Raw genomic sequence first — 22,885 nt, 5'->3', positions numbered from 1 at the left:
GTAGTGATCAACGGCTCGATGTCTAGTTGGCAGCCGATATCAAGCGGAGTGCCCCAAGGGTCGGTCCTGGGGCTGGTTTTGTTCAACATCTTTATTAATGATTTGGATGATGGGATGGATTGAACCCTCAGCAAGTTCACAGATGATACTAAGCTGGGGGGAGAGGCAGATATACTGGAGGGTAGGGATAGGATACAGAGTGACCTAGACAAATTAGAGGTTCAACAAGGACAAGGGCAGAGTCCTGCACTTAGGACAGAAGAATCCCATTCACTGTTACAGACTAGGGACCGAGTGGCTAAGTAGCAGGTCTGCAGAAAAGGACCTAGGGGTTACAGTGGATGAGAAGCTGGATATGAGTCAGTGTGCCCATGTTGCCAAGAAGGCTAATTGCATAATGGGCTGCATTAGAAGGAGCATTGTCAGCAGATCGAGGGACGTGATTATTCCCCTCAATTCAACACTGGTGAGGCCACATCTGGAGTATTGTGTCCAGTTTCCCCCCCACACACACACTATAGAAGGATGTGAACAAATTGGAAAGAGTCCAGCAGAGGGCAACGAAAATGATTAGGGGGCTGGAGCACATGACTTATGAGGAGAGGCTGAGGGAACTGGGTTGTTTAGTCTGCAGAAGAGAAGAATGAGGGGAATTTGATAGCTGCTTTCAACTACCTGAAAGGGGGTTCCAAAGAGGATGGATCTAGGCTGTTCTCAGTGGTAGCAGATGACAGAACAAGGAGTAATGGTCTCCAGTTGCAGTGAGGGAGGTCTTGGTTGGATATAAGGAAAAGCTTTTTCGCTAGGAGGGTGGTGAAGCACTGGAATGGGTTACCTGGGGAGGTGGTGGAATCTCCTTCCTTAGAAGTTTTTAAGGTCAGGCTTGACAAAGCCCTGGCTGGGATGATTTAGTTGGGGTTGGTCCTGCTTTGAGCAGGGGGTTGGAGTAGATGACCTCCTGGGGTCTCTTCCAATCATGATATTCTATGATTTCACTGCCCCATTGCAACCTCACAACTCTTTTTGCACCTTTCTGTCCTCCCAAGACTGCAGAAGCTCTATCCGAGCGCCATGGCCCTGGGGTGCCGCAGGGAGTGAAAGCTCCTCCAGTCCCAGGGCCACAGTGAGGATCCAGGAGCTGGGGCTTCTCCCGCAGTGCCACACACTTCTGTGGGGGACCAGGGTCGGGGCATGGAGTCTTCTCCCACCCAGGGGCTTCTGCCAGGGGCAGGGTTGGGGGCCTCTGGGTGGGACTGCCCCTGCCTGGGGGCTTCTGCTGTGCAGGGAGGGATAGCTCAATGGTTTGAGCATTGGCCTGCTAAACCCAGGGTTGTGAGTTCAATCCTTGAGGGGGCCATTTACGGAACTGGGGTAAAAATATCTGAGAATTGGTCCTGCTTTGAGCAGGGGATTGGACTAGATGACCTCCTGAGGTCCCTTCCAACCCTATGATTCTATGACAGGATTGGACTGGGGTTTGGGGAGGCCTTCCACCATCCCACAGCTTCTGCCAGAGATGCTTCTGGGGAGTGGGGTTGGGGCATGGGGTCTTCTCCCACCCAATGCTGCTGTGGCAGAGCAGGGTTGGGGTACAGGGGCTTTGCCTGCCCAGCAGCAGGGGATCCAGGTTTATGCTGCCTGGCAGCGGATTTTTTCTGGGAGCTCCCCAGGTGGCTGCGGCCCCTGGGCACAGTCCGCAGCCAAGTGATTAATCCACCACTGGCCCCATGTCCCTTCCCAGGCCCTGCCGTGTTTATTCCCTTAGCCAACTTTGTTACAAACCAGGCAAGTGTCCCATTGACACACCCAGAAGCCAGGAAATCCCCACCCAGCCCTTGTGACCTGCCCCCTCTCCCCCAGCCCCTCCTCCCCGCACTGCCACACGTGGGAAGCCTTTACAGGTACAGCCACTCCCTGGCTACCCATGGTGCACCAGGCGAGGCTGAGAGAGCTGGGATGGGCGCAGGACTCGGGGGGGCAGTTTTGGGGGAAGTCGGGGCTGTGCTGGCAGGCACACGACTCAAGCCGGGGTCCATGAGCTGCCTGTGGTCTGGGCCGCACTGGCGGGTCCCACGGCGCTGGCTCTTCCACGGCTCGCAGTGCGTGGCACAGGCACCTGGGAGGAGTTTGCCATCAGTGTTGTGAGGGGAGGTGGGGCTGGGCTGGGGAACAGGAGGAAAAGAGCCCAGGCCTCTCCTGGAGTGACCCACACTGTGAAGAGGAGAGAGCTTCCCCTCCGGTCTCCGCTCCCTGTAACGTTCCAGTGTGGCTTGTGCTAAGGAGCCATCGGAGGGGCCTTCAGTGCCCCGGCTGGGTCTGCATTTGCTGGCAGTTAGCTGAGCACAGCCCCCGCCGTAGTGCCTCCTGACCTGCTCTTTCTCTCGCCCTCCCCAGGCAGTCAGGTCATCACCCCCCAGCCTTCCACCACGGACCCCACCACGCCCTGCACCCTGCAGGAGTTTGCCTGCGACAATACAAAGTGCATCAGTGCAGAGCTCACCTGCGACTTTATACAGACGTGTGAAGATGGCTCCGATGAGATGTACTGTGGTAAAGGATCACGCAGCTGCTGGCCTGGGTGGGAGAACGCTCCATGGTGCAGTGATAATAACATGAGGCGCGGGTCTGAGAGCACCAGCTAGTGCGGCCAGATTGTGGGCAGGGGCTGGGCACACACACTGCCAACGCCCCTGAGTCCTGACCTGCCGCCCCGCTGCTATCCCAGCCCTGGGATCCCTGCACACACCCCTCTGCCAACACCCCTCACTCCTGACCTCCCATCCCGCTGCTATCCCAGCCCTGGGACCCCTGCACACACTCCTCTGCCAACACCCCTCAGTCCTGATCTACCGCCCCGCTGCTATATCAGCCCTGGGATCCCTGCACACACCCCTCTGCCAACACCCCTCACTCCTGACCTGCCGCCCCGCTGCTATCCCAGCCCTGGGACCCCTGCACACACCCCTCTGCCAACGCCCCTCACTCCTGACCTCCCACCCCGCTGCTATCCCAGCCCTGGGACCCCTGCACACACCCCTCTGCCAACGCCCCTCAGTCCTGACCTGCCGCCCCGCTGCTATCCCAGCCCTGGGATCCCTGCACACACCCCTCTGCCAACGTCCCTCAGTCCTGACCTGCCGCCCCGCTGCTATCCCAGCTCTGGGATCCCTGCACACACCCCTCTGCCAACACCCCTCGGTCCTGACCTGCCTCCCCACTGCTATCCCAGCCCTGGGATCCCTGCACACACCCCTCTGCCAACGTCCTCCACTCCTGACTTGCCGCCCCACTGCTATCCCAGCGCTGGGATCCCTGCAAACACCCCTCTGCCAACGCCCCTGAGTCCCGATCTGCCACCCCGCTGCTATCCCAGCCCTGGGATCCCTGCACACACCCCTCTGCCAACGCCCCTCAGTCCCAACCTGCCGCCCCGCTGCTATCCCAGCTCTGGGATCCCTGCACACACCCCTCTGCCAACACCCCTCACTCCTGACCTGCCGCCCCGCTGCTATCCCAGCCCTGGGATCCCTGCACACACCCCTCTGCCAATGCCCCTCGGTCCTGACCTGCCGCCCCGCTGCTATCCCAGTCCAGGGATCCCTGCACACACCCCTCTGCCAACGCCCTCCACTCCTGTCCTGCTGCCCCGCTGCTATCCCAGCCCTGGGATCCCTGCACACAGCCCTCTGCCAATGTCCCTCAGTCCTGACCTGCCGCCTCGCTGCTATCCCAGCCCTGGGATCCCTGCACACAGCCCTCTGCCAACACCCCTCAGTCCTGACCTGCCGCCCCGCTGCTATCCCAGCTCTGGAATCCCTGCACACACTCCTCTGCCAACGCCCCCCACTCCTGTCCTGCTACCCTGCTGCTATCCCATTCTGTTCTGCCCTTCCAGCCTTGAATTTCCGCCCTGCTCACATCTCTGGATCGTTCAGTGCTTTTGTGCTTCTGAATCTGCTCAGTAAGGACTGTGCTGAGCCCGCTTGGCGGACCGGCACTCTGCAGTGACAGCCGCGGCTTCAGCACAGGCACTTTGACACACTGCATATCCAAACCCTGCCTCCTTGCCTAGCGCTGCTGTTTTCCGCTGAGCAGATAGAAATGCTCAGAAGCCTGCTCAGGATCAGGGCCCCATTGTGCTAGATTCTCTGCAGACACAGAGATAAAGTCTGTCCAGCCAGGCCAGGAACCCTCCCTTTGGAAAGTCACCTGGGCCTCGCAGGTAGCCACGTGATGCCTATTGGCCATACCTGGGGGCCTAGCCCTGGTCCAGTGAGCGAAGCCCAGGGGCAAGGAGTGGTCATGCTGGAGCACAGTGGGCGGAGGAGAGAAAACCTCAGCCCAGGGGAGTTAGGCAGGCCCAGGCACGTAACCAGCAATGCCACCCACAGCTCCCCAGGCAGCCTGGGTCCATGGGGCTCAGGGTAATGTGCTGGCTTAACCCTTGCTGTGTCCAGCCAAGGCCAAAGTGCCTGAGCTCCTGACTGCAGCTGCTTACCCGCCAGTGCCGATGGCTGTGGGCACAGGGGACTGCAGCAGCAGACGCCTTCAGGCCAGGAGCATCTGGGGCTCTTGGCACCGCCTGGCGAGAGGCTTCGGGGCCCAGACAAGGCTAGTGAAAACTTGGTGTGTTCCAGGGGCATCGACCTTCGAGGCCGGGGCTAGGGGCTGGAAGGATGTCAGTGTGGGCCAGCTGCAGTGGGCGAGGCAGAAAGCCAGCGAGGCCTTACTGCCTGGGGCAGACCACACCACCAACACCTCCACAGGTGAGGCTACCCACAGGGGAGCCCCTTGCCCATATGGAGCTGAGACCCCTACCCCCCCCTTCTACCAGTGAGAGCCCCCCTAATGCCCATCACCCCACAGGGGAGATCTAACCACCCCCTAACCCGCCCTATGGGGAGACCCCCCTGCCCCTACACAGGTGAGATTCCCCTGCAAGGGAGACCCCCCCCCACCTCATCAACCCACAAGGGAGACCTACCTCCTCCCTGCCCCTTCACAGGTGAGACCCCTGGCCCCTGGGGGCAGTGGGGGAGGGGAAGGGTGGCAGGCGGTGCCTGGGGGCACTGGGGGAGGGGAGGGGAAGGGGGTAGGCAGTGACTGGGGGCAGTGGGGGAGGGGAGGAGGACAGGTGGTGCTGGAGGTCAGTGGGGATGGGGTGACTATTCCTCTGCTGTGGCTTGTTTCCTGCCTAGGGAGTTACCTGGGTGTGGCGCTGGCTCCAGGCCAGGTGGTGTCGGTGGCCAGGGCTCGCACCCCTGTTCTGGGCCCCTCGGGCCTGGCCTGCTCTGTGGAGATGCACTACTGGCTGCACAGCGACCCCCAAGGTACCCGCACTCGCTGGCCCCCCCTGGGCTGCGCTCAGCTCTCCAGCGTGGGGGGAGGGTCCTATGTAGCATCCCCCATAATATGCCCAGGTCGTAGCACTCCTGGTTGGGAGGGGGGGCCTTAGGCACTGATTACCCGGGTGCTGCAGAGAGAGGGGCAGCCATGTTCTGCTTATTTGCCCCAGGGAAGAGGTTTCCTGGAGCCCCACCCGGAGCGTGGCCCCATCATCCCATCCCCATCCCCAGGCAGTGCAGACCCAGACTCCCTGCTGGACGTGACACCCCGAGCAGCATGGAGTCACCAGATGGGTCACTGCCGTGCTCCGGATCCCCTGCCCGACACAGCAGCTGGTCCTGGGCCCTGCCATACTGAGTGGGCTCCCAAGGATGCTGCCAGGCTGGCAGCTGGGGCCAGCGTCTCAGAGCCAGAGGCTGCCTCGCCATCCCCCTCTCCCTTTGCTAGGGTTCATTGCGCTCGGCATCGTGGATCATGCCCTGGGAACACACCGGCTGGCCTGGCAAACGCAAGGCAATGGCAGCACGGCGTGGAAGCACATCTCCATTCCGCTGGGGAAGAGAGCCAGACCCTTCCAGGTGGGCACCGCAGCCTGAACACACCCATCTCAGGCCTCGTGGGCACTCCAAGGGCACCCCCAGCACATGCAGCTTGGGCACCGCCTTCTGTCAGTGCTGCAGCCCCAAGAACAAAGCACTGAGCCGGGGCAACCTGGAGGTTAAATGGGGCCAGGGGACAGGCTGGTCAGGGGGCCAGGGATGGAACAGGAGCCCTTCATGTCTCAGTGCTGACTCCAAGCCAGCTGGGTGGCAGTGCCCAAACTCAGTCCCAGCCAATGGGGCCAATCTGAGACCATCTCCATCCTGGGGACACATAGGCAGGGGCTCAGCAATGATTGACTTCTTGCTGTCAGCTGCCAAGGGCTGAGCGGGCCCCAGAGACAGAGCTCCCGTCTCGCTCCCAGGGGAGGCCCCTGCACAGTGGGATGGGAGGGAGGGCCGCACGGCACCTCTCACCTTTGTGCTGAATTTGCACAGAGACTTCAGGGCCCCGAGTGTCCAGAGGGGACTGTGGGGCCAGGATGGGGCGTGTGAGCCATGGTGCTGACCAGGGCTGCTGTCCCCTCAGCTGGAGCTGACTGCCCTGGTGAAGCTGCGTGGCCCCGTGGTGCAGAGTGCTGCTGTGGACGATGTTGTGTTTGTGAACTGCGACCCCCGCTTTACCCCGCCAGACGCCTCGGGTACGTCTCTCCCCTGAGCACCGAAGGACCCCTCAGGGAAACGGGAATGAGACACTTGACCAACTTCTGCCAGCGGGGGGCCTGCTCTGCTGCTGGCCCAGGATGGGTGGACTCACCAGCCCTGACCCATTCATGCTCCGGGGCTTGGTTCCAGATGGTGCCAGGTGCAGGATTTGCTCTTTTCCAGTAGTTAGTTACTACCACTAGGTTAATAACAGGCTGTGGCCGGAGGTCTCTGCACTGCCACGGTATTGAATTTAGTGCACAGGGACTCCACCATCCTGGGCGCCAAGTTGAGGTGGGTGATGAAGGCTCATCCCAGAGCCAGTGATCTCCAACCCCTGCAGCCTCCCTTGTCCTTTTCCCAAGTTTGCTCCTCTCATCCCCTAGGGATTGCGGGGACAGCCCATGCCAGCAGGGCTGTCCTTGCAGAAGGCTGGGGACCACTGGTGTCAATGGGAGTTAGGCACCTAAATAATTTTGAAGATCTAGACCCAGGCGTCTAGTCCCAGCACCAGAATCTCACCCTGTCAGATTCACATTCCTAGTGCCCATGCAGAGGCTGATGCTGAGAGCGTCTCCAGCACCACGTGAGCAGGAGAAGGACTGGGAACCCTGGATGCCCTTTCTTCTGATCATGCCCAAGTGACATTCCTTCCTGCAGCCACCACGTGCCGTCTGGGTTACTCCTCGCCCTGCAGGGGCTGAGCCGGATTCCTCAGGCCTGCTAAGTGCTCGAGGCTCCCACCAAAGGGGTAGGGAAGGCCACCAGGAGCCGGCAAGGACTGGAGCCTGCTCTTCTTCCACCCGGGCAGAGAGAAGGGCATGTAACCCACAAAGGGCTCCACCTCCTTCCATCTGGAGAGCTCAGAGCAAGGAGCTCACCCCAACTCCAGATGGAGAAACTGAGGCACGGGCACATTAAGTGACTTACCCAGGGTCACCCAGTGAAGCAACAGCAGAGCTGGCATAGAACCCAGGAGTCCTGACTCCCAGTTCACTTGCTCTGACCACTCAACCTCATGCCCTTTCAGAGGAACCCAATTTCCTGCTCCTTTGCTCTGGCCACTAGACCTAAGAGCTCTTTGAAATTAGTAGGGGTGGGGGTGGACCATAGCAGCTGTAACGTGGCTCCGACGTGGGGCTGAGTCAGAAGTGAGGAGTTTGGTTGCAGGATGGTGGCCCTGGCCCCCGCCCCACTCTGACTTCGTTCACAACTTGGCCTTTTCTCTCTCTGCACAGAGCTGTCTTGCAACTTTGAGATGGGGCTCTGCGGCTGGTACCAGGATCAGAGCGATGACTTTGAGTGGGCGAGAGGCACAGGTCTGGGGCTGGGCTCTGACCACACCACTGGCACAGGTGGGTCCTGCTGGGGAGCCAGAGGGCTTGCCCCAAAAAATCCTTGGCTATGGGGTGGGTTGGAGCCCTCCTCCAGGTCCTACCCCGTGGAGCTGGTCTCAGAGCTGCACCCAGCGGTGGCTCTGGGATCCATTCCAAACTCAGCCCACTGAACGCGAGCTGAGGGCCAGGAACTTTAGAAGGCAAAGCTGGGCCCCTAGTTTTGGAGTGTGGGGGCAGGCCTGGGCCTGGACCCCAGGCTGGGCCGTGAGGCAAGGCAAGGGCTCTGGTAGGGAGCAAGCAGAGTTCTGCTGGGAGAGGCTGGGTTTGCTTCCGTCTGCTGCCTTTCCAGCCCACAGGGGTTGCCAATACACCTGGGCTGGAGTAATGGCTTGGCCAAGATCTGGATGAGGCTGGTGTGGCGAGGCTTGGCCTGTGGCTGTAGCAAGCTGGGGCTGTGTGCAGGGAGGGCTGGGTGGGTGTCTGTAGATACCTGCCTGCCCTTGTTTCTACTGCACCAGCTCTCACCGTGGGCTGTGTTTGCTTCTGAAAGGCTATTTCTTGTCCGTGGATCTCTCCGCCCAAAGTACCTGGGGCCTGAGCGCGCGTCTCGTCACCTACCCCCAGGACCCTCCCACCAGAGAGCAGTGCCTCTCGTTCTGGTACCGCCTGGATGGCCCTCAGAGTGGTAAGTCACTCCCTGTGAGAGGGAGGGATAGCTCAGTGGTTTGAGCATTGGCCTGCTAAACCCAGGGTTGTGAGTTCAATCCTTGAGGGGGCTATACAGGGATTTGGGGCAAAAATATGTCTGGGGATTGGTCCTGCTTTGAGCAGGGGGTTGGACTAGATGACCTCCTGAGGTCTCTTCCAACCCTGGGATTCTATGATAGGGCTTCCAAGGGCTGGGTTGGGCTGTGCCCATTCTGCATAGGGCAGGAGAAACAGATCCTTCCCCATCTCCTCCAGGAAGGTGCCAGTTGACATGCCCGGCATTGTGCATTCAACAGAAAGCGCCTTTGCCAAGGACGCAGTTGGGCACTGCTCATGAGGCCAGGGTGAGGGGCACAGGTGGGCCAAGGACTGGAGCTGCACTGCAGAGAGGGACATGTCCCTGCTATGTGGGTCACCCTGGTGCTCGCGCTTCCGGGAGTGAGGTCCCAGCTGTGTGGGTCGCCCCAGTGCAGGCAGGGAGAGAGAGTGCCCCAGCACGAGGAGCCTCTCTCCCAGTATGGCTCCCTCCCTTTCCTAATGCCCCCAAAGAAGAACAGCCCCCAGCCCTGCTGAGACTCCCTCACTCACTGGCCCGGGGTGGCTGTTTTATGGAAGCCCAGCACTTGGGAAGCAAGGCCAGCCTTAGCTCTCGAGAACCCCAGGTTCCAGTCCCAGCTGCTCAGCCCAGCCCTTCTGGGGCGATGAACTGAGTGCCAGGCAGTGGCACATTTCTCTTTGGGGATGTAAAACCCTGGCTCCTGTCTCTTCTGCCAATGCAACTCGTTGGTCACTTTCCAGCAGAGGCTGCCCCTGCCTGCCAGCGGACACCCCCCAGAGCTGGCTGCAGGTCAGTGGGGAGAGGGTTCCTGGCTGTCTGGCAGGTGCTCTAGGAATGCTCTGTGCCTGTCCCGACCTGCTGGTCGTCTGCCCATTCCCATGGGCTCCCTAACCTCGTTTCAACCCAGGCACGCTGAACCTAAAGATCCAGCATGATGGGGAGCCGGAGACAGTGCTCTGGACCCAAATGGGCTCTCGTGGCAGCATATGGCACCTGGGATTCGCAACACTCAGTCGCCAGGCTCTCCAGAGGTACCGGGTAAGGCCCCCGAGACACTGCCTCCTCCCTCAGTGCTCAAGGCTCTGCAGTGGCACGTGGGCAGTCACTGCAGAGCCAGGGGTAGGACTCTGGCCTTTCTGGCCCCAGTGCCATGCTGGGTCTCCGCCAGCCCCTCCTGGACTGTGCCTGCCCCCATGTCTGTACAGCACCAGGCACACTGCTGGCACTCAGTGAGTGCTAACAGAGAGGCTGTGCCACACTCCTGAGCCTAGGGCACTGCCATGCAAGCTCCATAAGGCTTTGTGCTGCTCACCCAGCCACAGGGCGCCTGGGCTGCAGCCCCGGCAGCAGCTGCTTCGGGGGGTCACTGGGGCCCAGACCCTCAAGGGTATTTAGGTGTCTAACTTCACAGATTTCTGTGGCCGTTGGGCTCCTCCCCAATACCTCTGAGGACCCTTTATCCTGTCCCATGCAGGCATGGTGCTGACATGGCGCCCTCCAGTGGTGAGCATAGGCAGAGGCGGTGACAATGGGGGCCATGCTCAGTGCTGTGTGCCTCCCTCCTTGACAGCTGATCTTCGAGGCTCTTCGTGACGGGTACCTGGGGAACATGGCCCTGGACGATGTCACCGTGCGAGCTGGAGCCTGTGGTCCCCAGAAGTCCTGCTCGTTCGAGGCCAATGCCTGTGGCTTCTTCTCCAGCTGGCAGTACACATGGGCACGGCAGAGCAACGCCACGGGCACTGCCACCGCTGGCCCGCCCACTGACCACACCATGGGGACAGCCCGAGGTAATGCAGCCCCTGTGCTCCTGCAGGGCTGTGAGGACCCGTCTGCCTTCCTGGGCCTGGCAAACAGCCACTGCACGCTGCTTGCAGCACAGGGCCCTGGCCAGCCACAAAGGTGCCATGAGGTGCCGGGGACTGAGTGCAGAACACAGCTCTCCCACATGCCTATGGGCTGATTGTCAAGCCCATAGCTGCGCCTGGCACACTGAGCTCTGCAGAAAAGCTGGTCCCCCCAGGGGAAACCATGTGAGTGGCTGGAATGCTGCAGCATGGAGGGTGCAGGGCAGGGCTGAGGACCAGGACACAGGACAGGAGGGGGATGGGTAAGCAGGGCGCTCCTGTGGCACTGCCAGGTGGGGCTGAGCCAGTCCATTTCCAGGGCACTCCACGGTGGCCATGCTGATCGCCTGGGTTCATGGTTCCACTGAGCCAGTGCAAACAGCCAGGGTGCTGTGTTGTGGCTGGCAGGGACCAGCCACACCTCCCCGGCCTGAGGGCTGGGCTAAGGCAGGTCAGGCACTAGATTAAGGGTGTTCTAGGCTTTCGAAGAGGAGATGCGGGGGCTTGCTCGGTAGTTGGCACTGCAGGGAGAAGACAGGCCAGGACTGGAAGGAAAAGGGCAGTCCAGGGACCCAGGTGGTGCTGAGCATAGAAAGGTGCTGGAAGCAGGGCTGGGGGACGGGTGAAGAAGTCCCGAAGGGCAGAGGAAACATTCTGTTTGGTGGGAACGTTTGAGTTTGGACTCTTGGTTTTCTCCCCCCCGTCCACCCCGGGGTTATGTTTGTTGTAAGATGGCTGGAGGGCTAAGCCAGAGCTCCACCCTAGACTGGTGCGTGGCAAGCTGAGGGCACACACCTCGGGAAGAGAAACTGAGGCAAGGAGTGCTGGCAGTGCCATGCTGGGCCAGCAGGGGGTGCGAGTAGTCATGCCCCTGTGACAATCTCATCGTCTTGGACACTAGGAGGTGCCAGGTCGGGTAACAGGGAGAGCTCTGTCAGCCCGCATGGTCTGTGCTGGTTCAGATGCACTGGAAGATGCAGTTATTCTCTGGCTTTTCCTTACGGTGGGCCTGCAGCTGGGTCCCTTCTCTGGTTGGTTGGAGGGCTGGCAGGGTCTGCCCAGGGCTGGTGTTGTGAGGGGGTGTGTCCATGATTGTGCCCCATGCCCAGGGGTCTGCCCCGGGCAGGTGCTGGGGGGTGGGCATCCATGGCTGTGCCCAGGGCTCTGACCAGGGCTGGTGCTGGGGTGTTACCCGCACACTCTAGGGCACCCACCTTTACCCAGTTCCTAGGGCTCAAGGCATAACCCAGCCGATTTAGGCACCCCCAGCCTTACCCAGTTCTTAGGGCTCAGGGCCGGTGGTGGATTTACTGTCAAACGAACCGTGCAGTGGCACGGGGCCCCCAACGACAGGGGCCCCAAAATGCAAGACAAATCTGACAAACGACTAAATTTAATAAGCATTGGAGGTTACGAAGCGGTCCAGGCTTTCCGCATTCTGTGACCTTATTCTGCAAACTGTGCTCTAAATGGGGGTTTTTGAAGTAGTCTAGCAAAGAATTTCGCTTTGCCATTTTTTTGCTGTCTCGGCAATAGCATAACAGCAACTAAGGGAAACTGTCATTTGCCAATCAAAGTCTGTCTGCTTGACCAATTATCCAATTGGACAAAAGCACCCTCCCCCGCACTTTGAAACAATGTCCGTGATTTGTCACTAGTATGTAATGGTTCAAAATCCTGTTTTCACAGAGCCTGATAAAAACACGAGATTAATGGTGTTAAAGCTAATTGGGTGGTCCACGGCCCACCCAGCCCCACCTATGGCTAGGCCCCTGCTCTTTCAGACATTTTTAATCTACCTAAAATCTAGGTCAGATTTTTAGCAATAATGAAGTGACATTATGAGTCTGGCAGTCAAAAATGCAAAAAAATGAAGGCGAGGCAAGAAGACGAAGCTAAGCAAAAAGACAGTTTGTCATCTTATTTTAAAAAGCCTGAAGTATTGAATAGTGGAAATTCATCAAAAGTATGGGCGAGGAAACATCTGAACTATCTGATCACTTGCCGAGTTGTGGGGATACCACAATGACTGCAAAAGTTGAACAAGTGAACTCTGAAGTGACAATGGAACTACAAAATATTAGTAATTTTGTTGAAGTAAGGGAAGAAACCTATCCTGAAGACATTGCATTATGGCCAAAATCTGTTGCATTGGATATGATAGACTATTTCTTAGTAAATAAACCAAAAAAACATAGGTACTATGGAAAATTTGAGAAAAGAGTATGAGGTTGCACGATGAAAGCAATTTAGAGGCCTTCATGAGTCCCATTTTCTGAGGCTGAAGAAAAATGAGAATTTGGTTGATTTTTTTGGGAAACCACTGAGGCAGGCTACTGTTATGTTTGCACATTTTTCCCTGACCATAGTGAAGGAAAACAAACATTTCTCAACAGGCACTCTAATTGGAGAAATGTTGCATGACATATTGCTGATCATGAAACTTCCAATGCTCATATTAATGCTATGTGTAAGTTTGTTCAAAGGTGTAAATTATCTGGAAGAATTGATTCTGTGTTATCAGCTCAGTTCGAAAAGGAGTGTTCTTGTTGGAGGAAAGTGCTGAGATGTGTTGTTGCCATGGTCAAACTGCTGTCTTCTTTGGGACTACCTCTAAGAAGACACAATGAGACAAATTGGAGAAATGGTCTGAGGTAAACTGGATGAAGTTCAATAAAGACAAATGCAAAGTGCTCCACTTAGGAAGGAACACTCAGTTTCACACATACAGAATGGGAAGAGACTGTCTAGGAAGGAGTATGGCAGAAAGGGATTTGGGGGATTATAGTGGACCACAAGCTAAATATGAGTCAACAGTGTGATACTGTTGCAAAAAAAGCAAATGTGATTCTGGGATGCATTAACCGGTGTGTTGTGAGCAAGACACGAGAAGTCATTCTTCCGCTTTACTCTGCACTGGTTAGGCCTCAACTGGAGTATTGTGTCCAGTTCTGGGCACCGCATTTCAAGAAAGAGGTGGAGAAATTGGAGAGGGTCCAGAGAAGAGCAACAAGAATGATTAAAGGTCTAGAGAACATGACCTATGAAGGAAGGCTGAAAGAATTGGGTTTATTTTAGTTTGGAAAAGAGAAGACTGAGAGGGGACATGATAGCAGTTTTCAGGTATCTAAAAGGGTGTCATAAGGAGGAGGGAGAAAACTTGTCCACCTTAGCCTCTAATGTTAGAACAAGAAGCAATGGGCTTAAACTGTAGCAAGGGAGGTTTAGGTTGGACATTAGGAAAAAGTTCCTAACTGTCAGGGTGGTTAAACACTGGAATAAATTGCCTAGGGAGGTTGTGGAATCTCCATCTCTGGAGATATTTAAGAGTAGGTTAGATAGATGTCTATCAGGGATGGTCTAGACAGTATTTGGTCCTGCCATGAGGGCAGGGGACTGGACTCAATGACCTCTCGAGGTCCCTTCCAGTCCTAGAGTCTATGAATCTATGAGTCATCATTGTCAAATCAAAAAGGTAATTTTTTAACCTGCCTTGAATATGTTAGTGAATTTGACGATTTCTCAAAGAACATTTGAAAAATGATCAGTATTATGACTCAGGGAAGACCAACTTTTTAATGCATCAAACCTATGATTAATTCATCACTGCAATGGCAGAGTGGCTCAGAAACCAATTCACGGATGAAGTAAAGGATGCCAAGTACTATTCCATAATAGTCAATTCAACACCAGATGCGAGTCATGTAGCCCAATTAACATTAATGTTAAGATATGTGACCGGCAATGGTGAAGTTGCAGAGTGTTTTTTTTGTTTTGTCCCACTAAAATCCCACACTTCTGAAAGTCTAGAGACAACTGTTTTGGAGGTCATTGCAAATCTAGGCTGGTACATCAAAAATTGTCCTGGGCTTTGATAAAGTTGCAAATATGGCAGGAAAATATTTAGGTCTACGGGCAAGACTGAAGGATGCAAGCCCTTCTGCTTTATTCATACCATGTTCCAGTCGTTCCTTAAATTTAATCTGGAAAGCTGCAGCCGAATTTTGTGAGGGAGCTACACATTTTTTTGACTTTGTTCAAAACATGTATGCCTTTTTTCCGGTTTCCACGCATCAGTGGAGTATGCTACAATCATGCTTGGAGCAAGCAAATGAGAAACATTTGACAGGGAAAAGAATTTGTGACACCCAGTGGTCTGCTTGTGCAGATGCTGTTTTGGCTTTGAAAATGAGCTATGATGATATAAAGAAAACTTTATTTGACATAGCCACATCAAATGCTGAAAAACCACGTGCGAAAACTGAAGCAAAATCCTTAGCAGGAAATCACTGCAAAAGGTTGATAACAATTGTTAACCTCAGTTAAAAGTTTTGTCATGGAAGTTCGAAATGAAACAGAAAACAGAAAATATATCTGATATATCTGATGAGAAGTGTAAAAAAAGCAGGAAGTTATTTTTTGATGAAACTAGAGACAATGAAATCAATTTAAAAGGGAAAGAGAAGATTATTGTTGAGACCATCGATGTTATTTGTGACACACTAATAGTGTAATTGCAGAGTAGAGGTGAATCTCTAAAGAAAACTGTTGGTTTATTTTGCATGTTTTTTGACAGAAGTATGGATGAAAATGCTAAAAGCCACTACAGTAAGAAATTAAGGGAATTTTTTTGATGATGAAATGAAACATTTCATTCATTTTATCGAAAATGGTGAGGGCTGTGCTTCGAGGTCACCAGCTGACTTGTATAGATTTGTATGTGATGGTTTGCAGGCAACCTTTCCAAATGTAGAAACCATTCTGAAAATATTTTTAACAATACCTGTCACAAATCCTGCTGATGAACGTACTTTCTCTGTATTGAAATAAGCTAAAAATTATTTGCAAAATACGATGAGTCAGGAACGTATGACAAGGTCGGCAATATTGACAATTGAAAGTGCCTCTTTACAAAATATTCCTTACGATGACTTAATTGACGATTTTGTAAAGAAAAAGTGTAGAAAAAAAGCTATCTGAATAATTTTTTTTTCAGGTTGAATAAGTTTCTTCAGAGAAAGTTAACTTTTATTTTTCCATTCATGCATCATCTATACTTCTTATTTTTAAACATTTTTCATGTTAGTGTAATGCAAATACAAGCTTTCATCTAGACCAGAAGTTCTCAAACTGTGATCTAAGAACTCCATTCAAGTGGACCAAGGAACAGTCATTAAGTTTTTTTTCATAAAGTGCTCTTATCCAAAGCACTTTACAATAGTTAGCTAATGGTACAAACAACATTTGGAAAGATCATTAAGTGGTCCACCGAGACCCACAGCAATTTTCACGTGGTCTGTGAAAAAAAAAGTTAGACTACAAAAACAATCAAGGTACCTCACTTTATTTTCATTTATTTCCTATTACTTATAATATAGGAGGAGAATGAAGACAAAAAGAATGAAAAATGGTGGGGAGATAAGAGAGAATGTTCTTTTTCTTGGCTGGATCCTGAGGGTCAGGCCCCGAAAATGAAGCTGCGCACAGGGCCCCACTAACTCTAAATCTGCCACTGCTCAGGGCATAGTCTTTTGTGGATTTGCGGGGTCTTTTACCAGTGAAAGAGCCTTACACAGTTTACCCTTAACCTCTGTTAACAGCTACCAAAACAGAACACACATGCTAAGCAGGCACTGCTCACCACTCCCAATAAGGCAGAGGAACTTTTCCTGCTGGACAGGCAGGATCAGGTCATCTGGGGACTCCAGTTTCTGCAGCTGTAATTAGCAGGGTGTTGAGGTCCAGCAGCTCTGATCTTGGGCTATGTCCTGGAGTTGGTTCCAGTCCAAAGAATTTCCTTTTGGACTCCAGTTTACATAGTTAAACTTGAGTCCTGCTTAGCTGTGCCTTAACCAACCATTTTACTAAAGTTTACAAAATAATTCTTTGACCACTCCTAACATATTGTGACACAGTTCTTTACCCAATGATACCCTGCCATCTTAATTGATTTATACATTGCAAAATTAGTTATGTAACAGAAACAATCAAAAAACCAGACAGAGACCATTCAGATAAACAATAGATAAGTCTGGGTTTATGTCACTGAGGTGATGGAAGTGACCCTGCCTGACATTCTCTGCTTCAGCCCCAGGGACTGTGGGACTCTGGAGCTGGCAGCAAGTGGGGCCCTGGCAGGGTTCCAGTGACAGGCGACAGGGGACCCCTTGCAAGGTTCCAGCAAGAGGTGACAGACTCTTGAGAGGACCCTCCTCGGACCTCGGGTGGGGGGATGGGGATGCCGCCTTTGAGTGGCTGGCGGTGTCCCATTTTCTCTTTGGGCAATATGGTCAAGGGGGAATCCCACAGTGCCCAGCCACCAAGGTGGTCAGGGCCGGCTTTAGGCTGATTCGCCCCGATTCCCAGGAATCAGGCCCCACGCCTAAAAGGGCCCCATGCCTGGGCCCCATGCCTCTGGCGCCTTTTTAATTATTTTTTTTACTCACCCGGCAGCGGTCCCCTCTGGGTCTTCAGCGGCATTTCAGCAGTGGGGGGTCTGCTCTGGGGTCTTCAGCAGCGGGGGTGTCTTTGGCAGCGGGGGGGGGGCCTTCGGTGTCACGGAAGACCCGGAGAGGACCCCCTGCCGCCAAAGTGCCGCCGGAGCCCCGGACCACCGCCGGGCATTCGAATCGGGCCCCGCAGTTAATAAAGCCGGCCCTGAAGGTGGTGGGGGAAACCATGGAGCTGCAGCAGCAAAAGTCACCGGCAGGTCACAGCTCCCATGGTGAATTTTTTTAGTGCCTGTGACCTGTCGGTGACTTTTACTAAAAATAACCATGACACAATCTTAGCCTTAATAATAGAGAAGTAGGGACCATAAAGGCAAAACAACAAAGAGGAGAGATTTCACGACCCACAATTGCAGCTAAATGTTTCCTTGTGGGGCAGAATACCAGAAAACGATGTTTTCTTTAAATATCTTAAGAGATTCCTTGCTTATCTGGTGATGGTGGGTGCTATTAGGACAGGGGCCTTCTCAGCAGCCTGATATGACATTGTTTTAATGTAATTTAGAGGGAACGTGAGGATGTGACTTTCTGCTTCTTGGCTCCTGGCTGCTGCTCTCCTAATATGGCTGCAGAAAAAGGCCTCAGACCTTACCGGGGAGAGGAGTCCATGGTTGTACCCCATTCCCAGGGGTCGGGCTGGGGCTGGGAGGGACGAGGGGGCCCGTGTGCCCCTAGGTCTGACCGGGGCTGGTGCTGGAGGGTCCATGGCTGTGCCGTGTGCCCAGGGGTCTCAGTTCTGGGCCTAGAGTGATTAAGTGACTCTCTGTTAGGCTGTTGGATTTTGTTTTCCACAGGATATTACATGATCGTTGATACCAGCGAGGCCTTCCTGCCCCGTGGGCAAGCAGCCACTCTGAGCTCTGGGCAGTACAGGCCCCTGACTGGTCCGCAGTGCCTGGGCTTCTGGTACCAGCTGAGCCCCAGTGACCCAGGTGAGCCCGGAAGCCCCACCTCTTTGAGCCCTTCGGGCTGGCAGGTGTAAAGATGCTGGGCAGTGGAGGGAGGGGCAAGAGGCATAGTGGAAGGCTGGTCTGTGGTTGAAGTCAGGCCTGGGAGTTAGGAGTCTTGGGTTCTGGTCTCGGCTCTGCCACTGTGACACAGTAGGGAGCGGGGTGGATTGACCTGCAAATGTTGTTTAGTTTTACTGGGACTGTCTGCAGGGGGGAATGGGAGAGCAGGGGGTGACTTTAGGTGAAGGACATACCTGAGCCAGGAAGGGGGGTGGGACGAGTGACACCTTTGCCTGGGAAACTGGACAAAGGGAAAAAAGAACAGGAGTCCTTGTGGCACCTTAGAGACTAACAAAAGGATTCCTGTTCTTTTTGTGGCTACAGACTAACACGGCTGCCACTCTGAAATCTGGACAAAGGGAGAGGGGGAGAGCCTGCTGGAGGGGTTTTTGGTTTCAGTCTGGGGCTGGCTGGGAAGAGGCAGGTACCCCAAGTCTGGGGTCTAAGCTCCTTGTCCCCCAGAGGGACCTGGCTGAGGGGTCCTGGTTGCACCTACAAGCCCTGCTTGGGACTGTGTTCCTGTCATCTAATAAACCTTCTGTGTTACTGGCTGGCTGAGAGTCCCGGTGAATTGCAGGAAGTGGGGGTGCAGGGCCCTGACTCCCCCACACTCCGTGACAGCCACACACTTGCTGGGTGAGCCATGGCCCTTCCTGGGGCTTGGTTCCCTCGCATCCCGACCCCCCGCCCGTGACCTCACAGAGAGTGTGAGTAGGGGTGTGGGAGCTTGGAACCAGGAACAAATCCCACTGCCTCCTACTTGTGCCCAGGGGCAAGCTCCCATGAACACTGCCAGTGCCATGGGCTTGGTGGTGCCACTGCTCCCTGCCCTCTGCTCCGGTGGGCGGCCCTCAGGAGATGTGACCTGTCTCTGGCTTTTGCTAGGTTCTCTGATGGTGTTTATGAAGGAGAAGGGGGTGCAGCGGAGGCTGTTCAGCGTGAGCTCAGTGCAGGGGGACGCTTGGCGCTATGGTAAAGTGACTGTCCAAGCGGCTGAGGACTGGCAGGTGAGACAGCCATAGGACCTGGTCCCTGACTGGTGCTCTGATGTGCTGGCAGTGCCTATAAATAACAGGGTGATCAGTCAGATCCCAGCCTGAGTCAGAGAGGAGCTCCAGAGCCCTGGCGCCCTAAGCCTGGAAGCCACTCTCTGAGCAGAGATGTGCTCTGAGGGTCTTCCCCAGCCCCAGCAGGCTGTGTTTGAGGTGGTGAGTGCTGGGGGTGAGCTCTCCTATGTCGCCCTCGATGATCTGCACCTGAAGGCCGGCAGCTGCCCAGAGCCAGGTACGGGGCTGGTAGTGCCCAGGGCCCACCGAAGTCGGTGCTGGCCAGACACAGCTCTTCAGGGCTGGGCAGTCTGGCTGGGGACGGGGAGGGTGGCCCAGCAGCTCCCCAGCTACTCCGTGGGCAGCCATCCATGGGTGGAGGCTGGACTGGGCCTGCCAGAGCTGATAAGGGGAAGGAAGGGCAAGTCCTTCATTGGAGCTGGGTTCTCATCTAGACTAGGTAGGTTTTCCACCACACACCTCCCCGTGGCCAGCAGGGGATTGGAAGGCTGCAGCAGACCTGGGCTAGTCCTGGGGCACCATGCTGTTGCTGCATGGCTGAGACCCATGGGGTCTATCAGGCTCTGGCCCAGCCTTCACAAAGAGATGGGGCAGACCAATGCCATGGGTGGGCCTGGCACCTCCCTTCCAGTCTGCATGAGTGTCCAGTCAGCTCTGGTTGAGCCTCCGGCCTGACCCTGCACCTGCTCCCTGCTCTCTTTGGCAGGCTGTGTTTGAGGTGGTGAGTGCTGGGGGTGAGCTCTCCTATGTCGCCCTCGATGATCTGCACCTGAAGGCCGGCAGCTGCCCAGAGCCAGGTATGGGGCTGGTAGTGCCCAGGGCCCACCGAAGTCGGTGCTGGCCAGACACAGCTCTTCAGGGCCGGGCAGTCTGGCTGGGGACGGGGAGGGTGGCCCAGCAGCCTGAGCAGGGGGCAGTGAGGGGAGAGCTGGCTGCAGGGGGTGGGTTCAGCTACATGGGAAAAGAGAGGCAGGGCAGGGGAGGGGGGATGCTGAGGTGAGGACTGAGGGGGGGTGGTTGGCGCAAGGTGCCAGCCAGCACCGCGCAGAGTCTGGAACAGCCCGAGGTCCCTCTTTGGTGCCTGCTTGCGGGAGGTCTCTGGCTGGCTTCTCTCTGCAACTCCTACAGGACCACGGGGAGGAGGGGTGTACCCCAGGACAGGTCCTGGCCAGTTGTGTGTCAGTGTCAGAGTGGAAAGGCCAGGGGCGGCTGTGACACATGTACGCTGCTGTGCGTGGCAGGGTCAGACAGATGCTGGCCCCTACCAGTGATGAGCTGCCAAAATATTAACAACCGGTTCCCTCCCCCTCACCCCACGAGGGGGTGGTGCCCCCCCGGACTCCTGCCCCATCCAACCCCCCACGTTCCTTGACAGCCCCCCCGGGACCCCTGCCTCATCCACCTCCCTTCCCTGTCCCCTGACTGCCCCCTGGTGCCCCATCCAACCCCTCCTCTCATTCCTGATGGACCCCTGCCCCATCCAACCACCCCTTCTCTGTCCCCTGACTGCCCCGGGAATCCCTACCCAACTGTCCCCCACTGCCCCATCCAACCCCTGCTCCTTCCTGACTGCCCCCCTGGGACCCTTGCTCCCATTCAATTCCCCTGTTCCTTGCCCTCTGACCACCCCGACACTAATCCACCCCCCCAACTCCCCTGCCCTCTAACCAACACCCCTCCCTGCCCCCTTATTGCGCTGCCTGGAGGTGGGGGCCGGCCCGGGGCTGCAGGCTGGAGCTGCTCAGCTGGATCTGGGACCGGAGCTGCTTGGCCGGAGCCAGGGAGCCCGGCAGGCCTGGGCCGGGCCCAGGGGCCGGAGCTGGGGCACCCAGCTGGCCGGGACCGGGGCCAGGCTGGAGCCACGCCACCCGGCTGGCCGGGACCGGGGCCGGACACGTGCCAGCCGGGGTCGGGGTCAGGCCCAGGCCGGAGCCGTGCCGCCCAGGGTCAGGGTCGGGGGCCAGGCCGCAGCCGTGCGGCGCCTGGAGCCCTCCTCGCGTTCCCACCCCCCTGCCCCAGCTCACCTGCGGGAAGCCACTGCTTCCTTCTCACCCTCCCAGGCTTCCCGCGCAAACAGCTGATTCGCAGGGAGCCAGGGAGCGGGAGGAGAAGCCGGGGGAGCGTTCAGGGGAGGAGGCAGAGGCAGAGTGAGGTGAGCTGGGGCCAGGGGAAGGGCAGGGAGCTGCTGGAGCGTTTGTTAAATTTAAAAGCCCTTTTCAAACCGGTTGGGTTCTAAACGGGCTTCTAAATTTAACAACTGGTTCCCGCGAACCAGTGGGAATTGGCTCCAGATCACCACTGGCCCCTACCAATCTGAACATGGCGGCCAAGGCGGGGTTGGGAACCTGCTGCTCTGCCCAGGTGCGGCAGGCTTGTATAATTTTTGGTGGTGCCCAGAACGGATCCAAGTCCCGCCCCCTCCCCAGCCTTGTAAGCCGATATATATTTTTAAAAATAATGTAAAAATGGACTGGAAACAGTAAGCGCTTAACAGTTTCCCTGTATTGCACAATGTGTGGGGGGGATGAGGGCTCTGGGGTGGAGCAGAGGGTTGGGGTGCAGGGGGATGAGGGCTGTGGCTGGGGCTGAGGGATGTGAGAAGGGGCTCAGGGCTAGGGCAGAAGGTTGGGGTGTGGGGGGATGAGGGGTTGAGGGCTTTAGCTGGGGCTGAGGGGTTTGGGGTGTGGGAGGGGCTCAGGGCTAGGGCAGAGGAGGCGAGGGCTCTGGCTGGGGTGTGGGCTCTGGCAGGGGCTGAGAATGAGGGGTTTGGCGTGTTGGAGGGGCTCAGACCCTGCCCCGAACATTGGTGGAGCAGGACCCCGGGCCCTGAATTTTCTGGAGCGCGGGCACCACGGGTCCATATATAATTCGTAGCCCCTGGCTCTGCCCCAGGCCAGTGGAAGGGGACAGTGAGCAGCATTTGGCGACCGGCATTGCAGGTTCTCGTCCCAGCTCCACGTCGCTCCATGCCTGGCATTGCCCACTCCCCTGTGGCACAAGCCAGACTGCCATTGTGCCAGCCTGAGGGAGCCGCCCCAGGTGCAGTGGCTCAGCTGACCCACCTTGCTAAACGCAGCGCTTCAGACAGCAGCTTCATTCGGCTTCTCCCACATCTCGGGACAGTCACATCAGCTACTGCCACTGGGGCCAGGGCTGGAGGCTGGGGGGCTCCGAGCTTCCTTCTGGGCACGAGGTGCTGGCGGGAGGCAGGGGAGCTCATGCAGTACCACACACAGATCGATGTAGCTGTACATTGAGGGGTTATAAACCCCCCTCTCCCTCCAGCATCTGGTGCTGGCCACTGCTAGAGACAGGCCCAGGCTGGAGAGGCCAAAGGCCTTCCCAGCCTGGCAGTTCCAGTGTTCCCAGCACAGATTTACCCTGAGGCAAGGTGATGGCTGTCCCCTGCCGCTGTTTTCCTGTCTAGCAGCCCAGGCTCGTAGGGATGGGGCTGCCCCAGAGAGGTCTTGCCAAGGGCCTGATCCTGCACTCCTCCCATTGAGTGCAGGGCGGGCCCAGAGGATGCCCCGGTGGCACCATGAGCCATGCTCCTGTAATTGGGCTGGGGGTCTCTTGCTGGCAGGTTCCTGTGACTTTGAGTCAGACACTTGTGGCTGGACCAGCCCCTCAGACCGCACCCTGGGCAGCTACGCCTGGGGCTGGAGGAGCGGGGCCAGCCTGGGCCCCAAGGTGGACCACACGCTGGGCACGACAGCAGGTGAGAGGCACTCTTGGCCAGGTAGGAGCAGAGATGGGGCT

At 56.4% G+C, this 22,885-nt stretch overlaps 1 protein-coding gene across 1 annotated transcript in view; it reads left to right on the top strand.

Moving 5' to 3' along the window:
• The window catches only part of MAMDC4 (MAM domain containing 4), a 51,525-nt gene that overhangs the window by 18,966 nt on the left and 9,674 nt on the right, over nucleotides 1-22,885 (top strand). Inside the window, exons 12-24 of the mRNA XM_050927103.1 lie at nucleotides 2,395-2,550; nucleotides 4,458-4,766; nucleotides 5,199-5,330; nucleotides 5,794-5,924; nucleotides 6,475-6,586; nucleotides 7,829-7,945; nucleotides 8,478-8,612; nucleotides 9,601-9,731; nucleotides 10,264-10,483; nucleotides 17,844-18,025; nucleotides 18,650-19,066; nucleotides 19,253-19,343; nucleotides 22,710-22,844. Coding sequence (XP_050783060.1) covers nucleotides 2,395-2,550; nucleotides 4,458-4,766; nucleotides 5,199-5,330; nucleotides 5,794-5,924; nucleotides 6,475-6,586; nucleotides 7,829-7,945; nucleotides 8,478-8,612; nucleotides 9,601-9,731; nucleotides 10,264-10,483; nucleotides 17,844-18,025; nucleotides 18,650-19,066; nucleotides 19,253-19,343; nucleotides 22,710-22,844 — 2,268 coding nt within the window. The remainder of the gene's footprint in view (nucleotides 1-2,394; nucleotides 2,551-4,457; nucleotides 4,767-5,198; nucleotides 5,331-5,793; nucleotides 5,925-6,474; nucleotides 6,587-7,828; nucleotides 7,946-8,477; nucleotides 8,613-9,600; nucleotides 9,732-10,263; nucleotides 10,484-17,843; nucleotides 18,026-18,649; nucleotides 19,067-19,252; nucleotides 19,344-22,709; nucleotides 22,845-22,885) is intronic.

Source organism: Gopherus flavomarginatus, chromosome 17 (genome assembly GCF_025201925.1).
Source record: "Gopherus flavomarginatus isolate rGopFla2 chromosome 17, rGopFla2.mat.asm, whole genome shotgun sequence".
In the NCBI taxonomy this organism is placed as follows: Eukaryota; Metazoa; Chordata; order Testudines; family Testudinidae; genus Gopherus; species Gopherus flavomarginatus.
The sequence above is the reverse complement of the archived record's forward strand: the minus strand, read 5'-3'. Positions and strand labels throughout refer to the sequence as shown.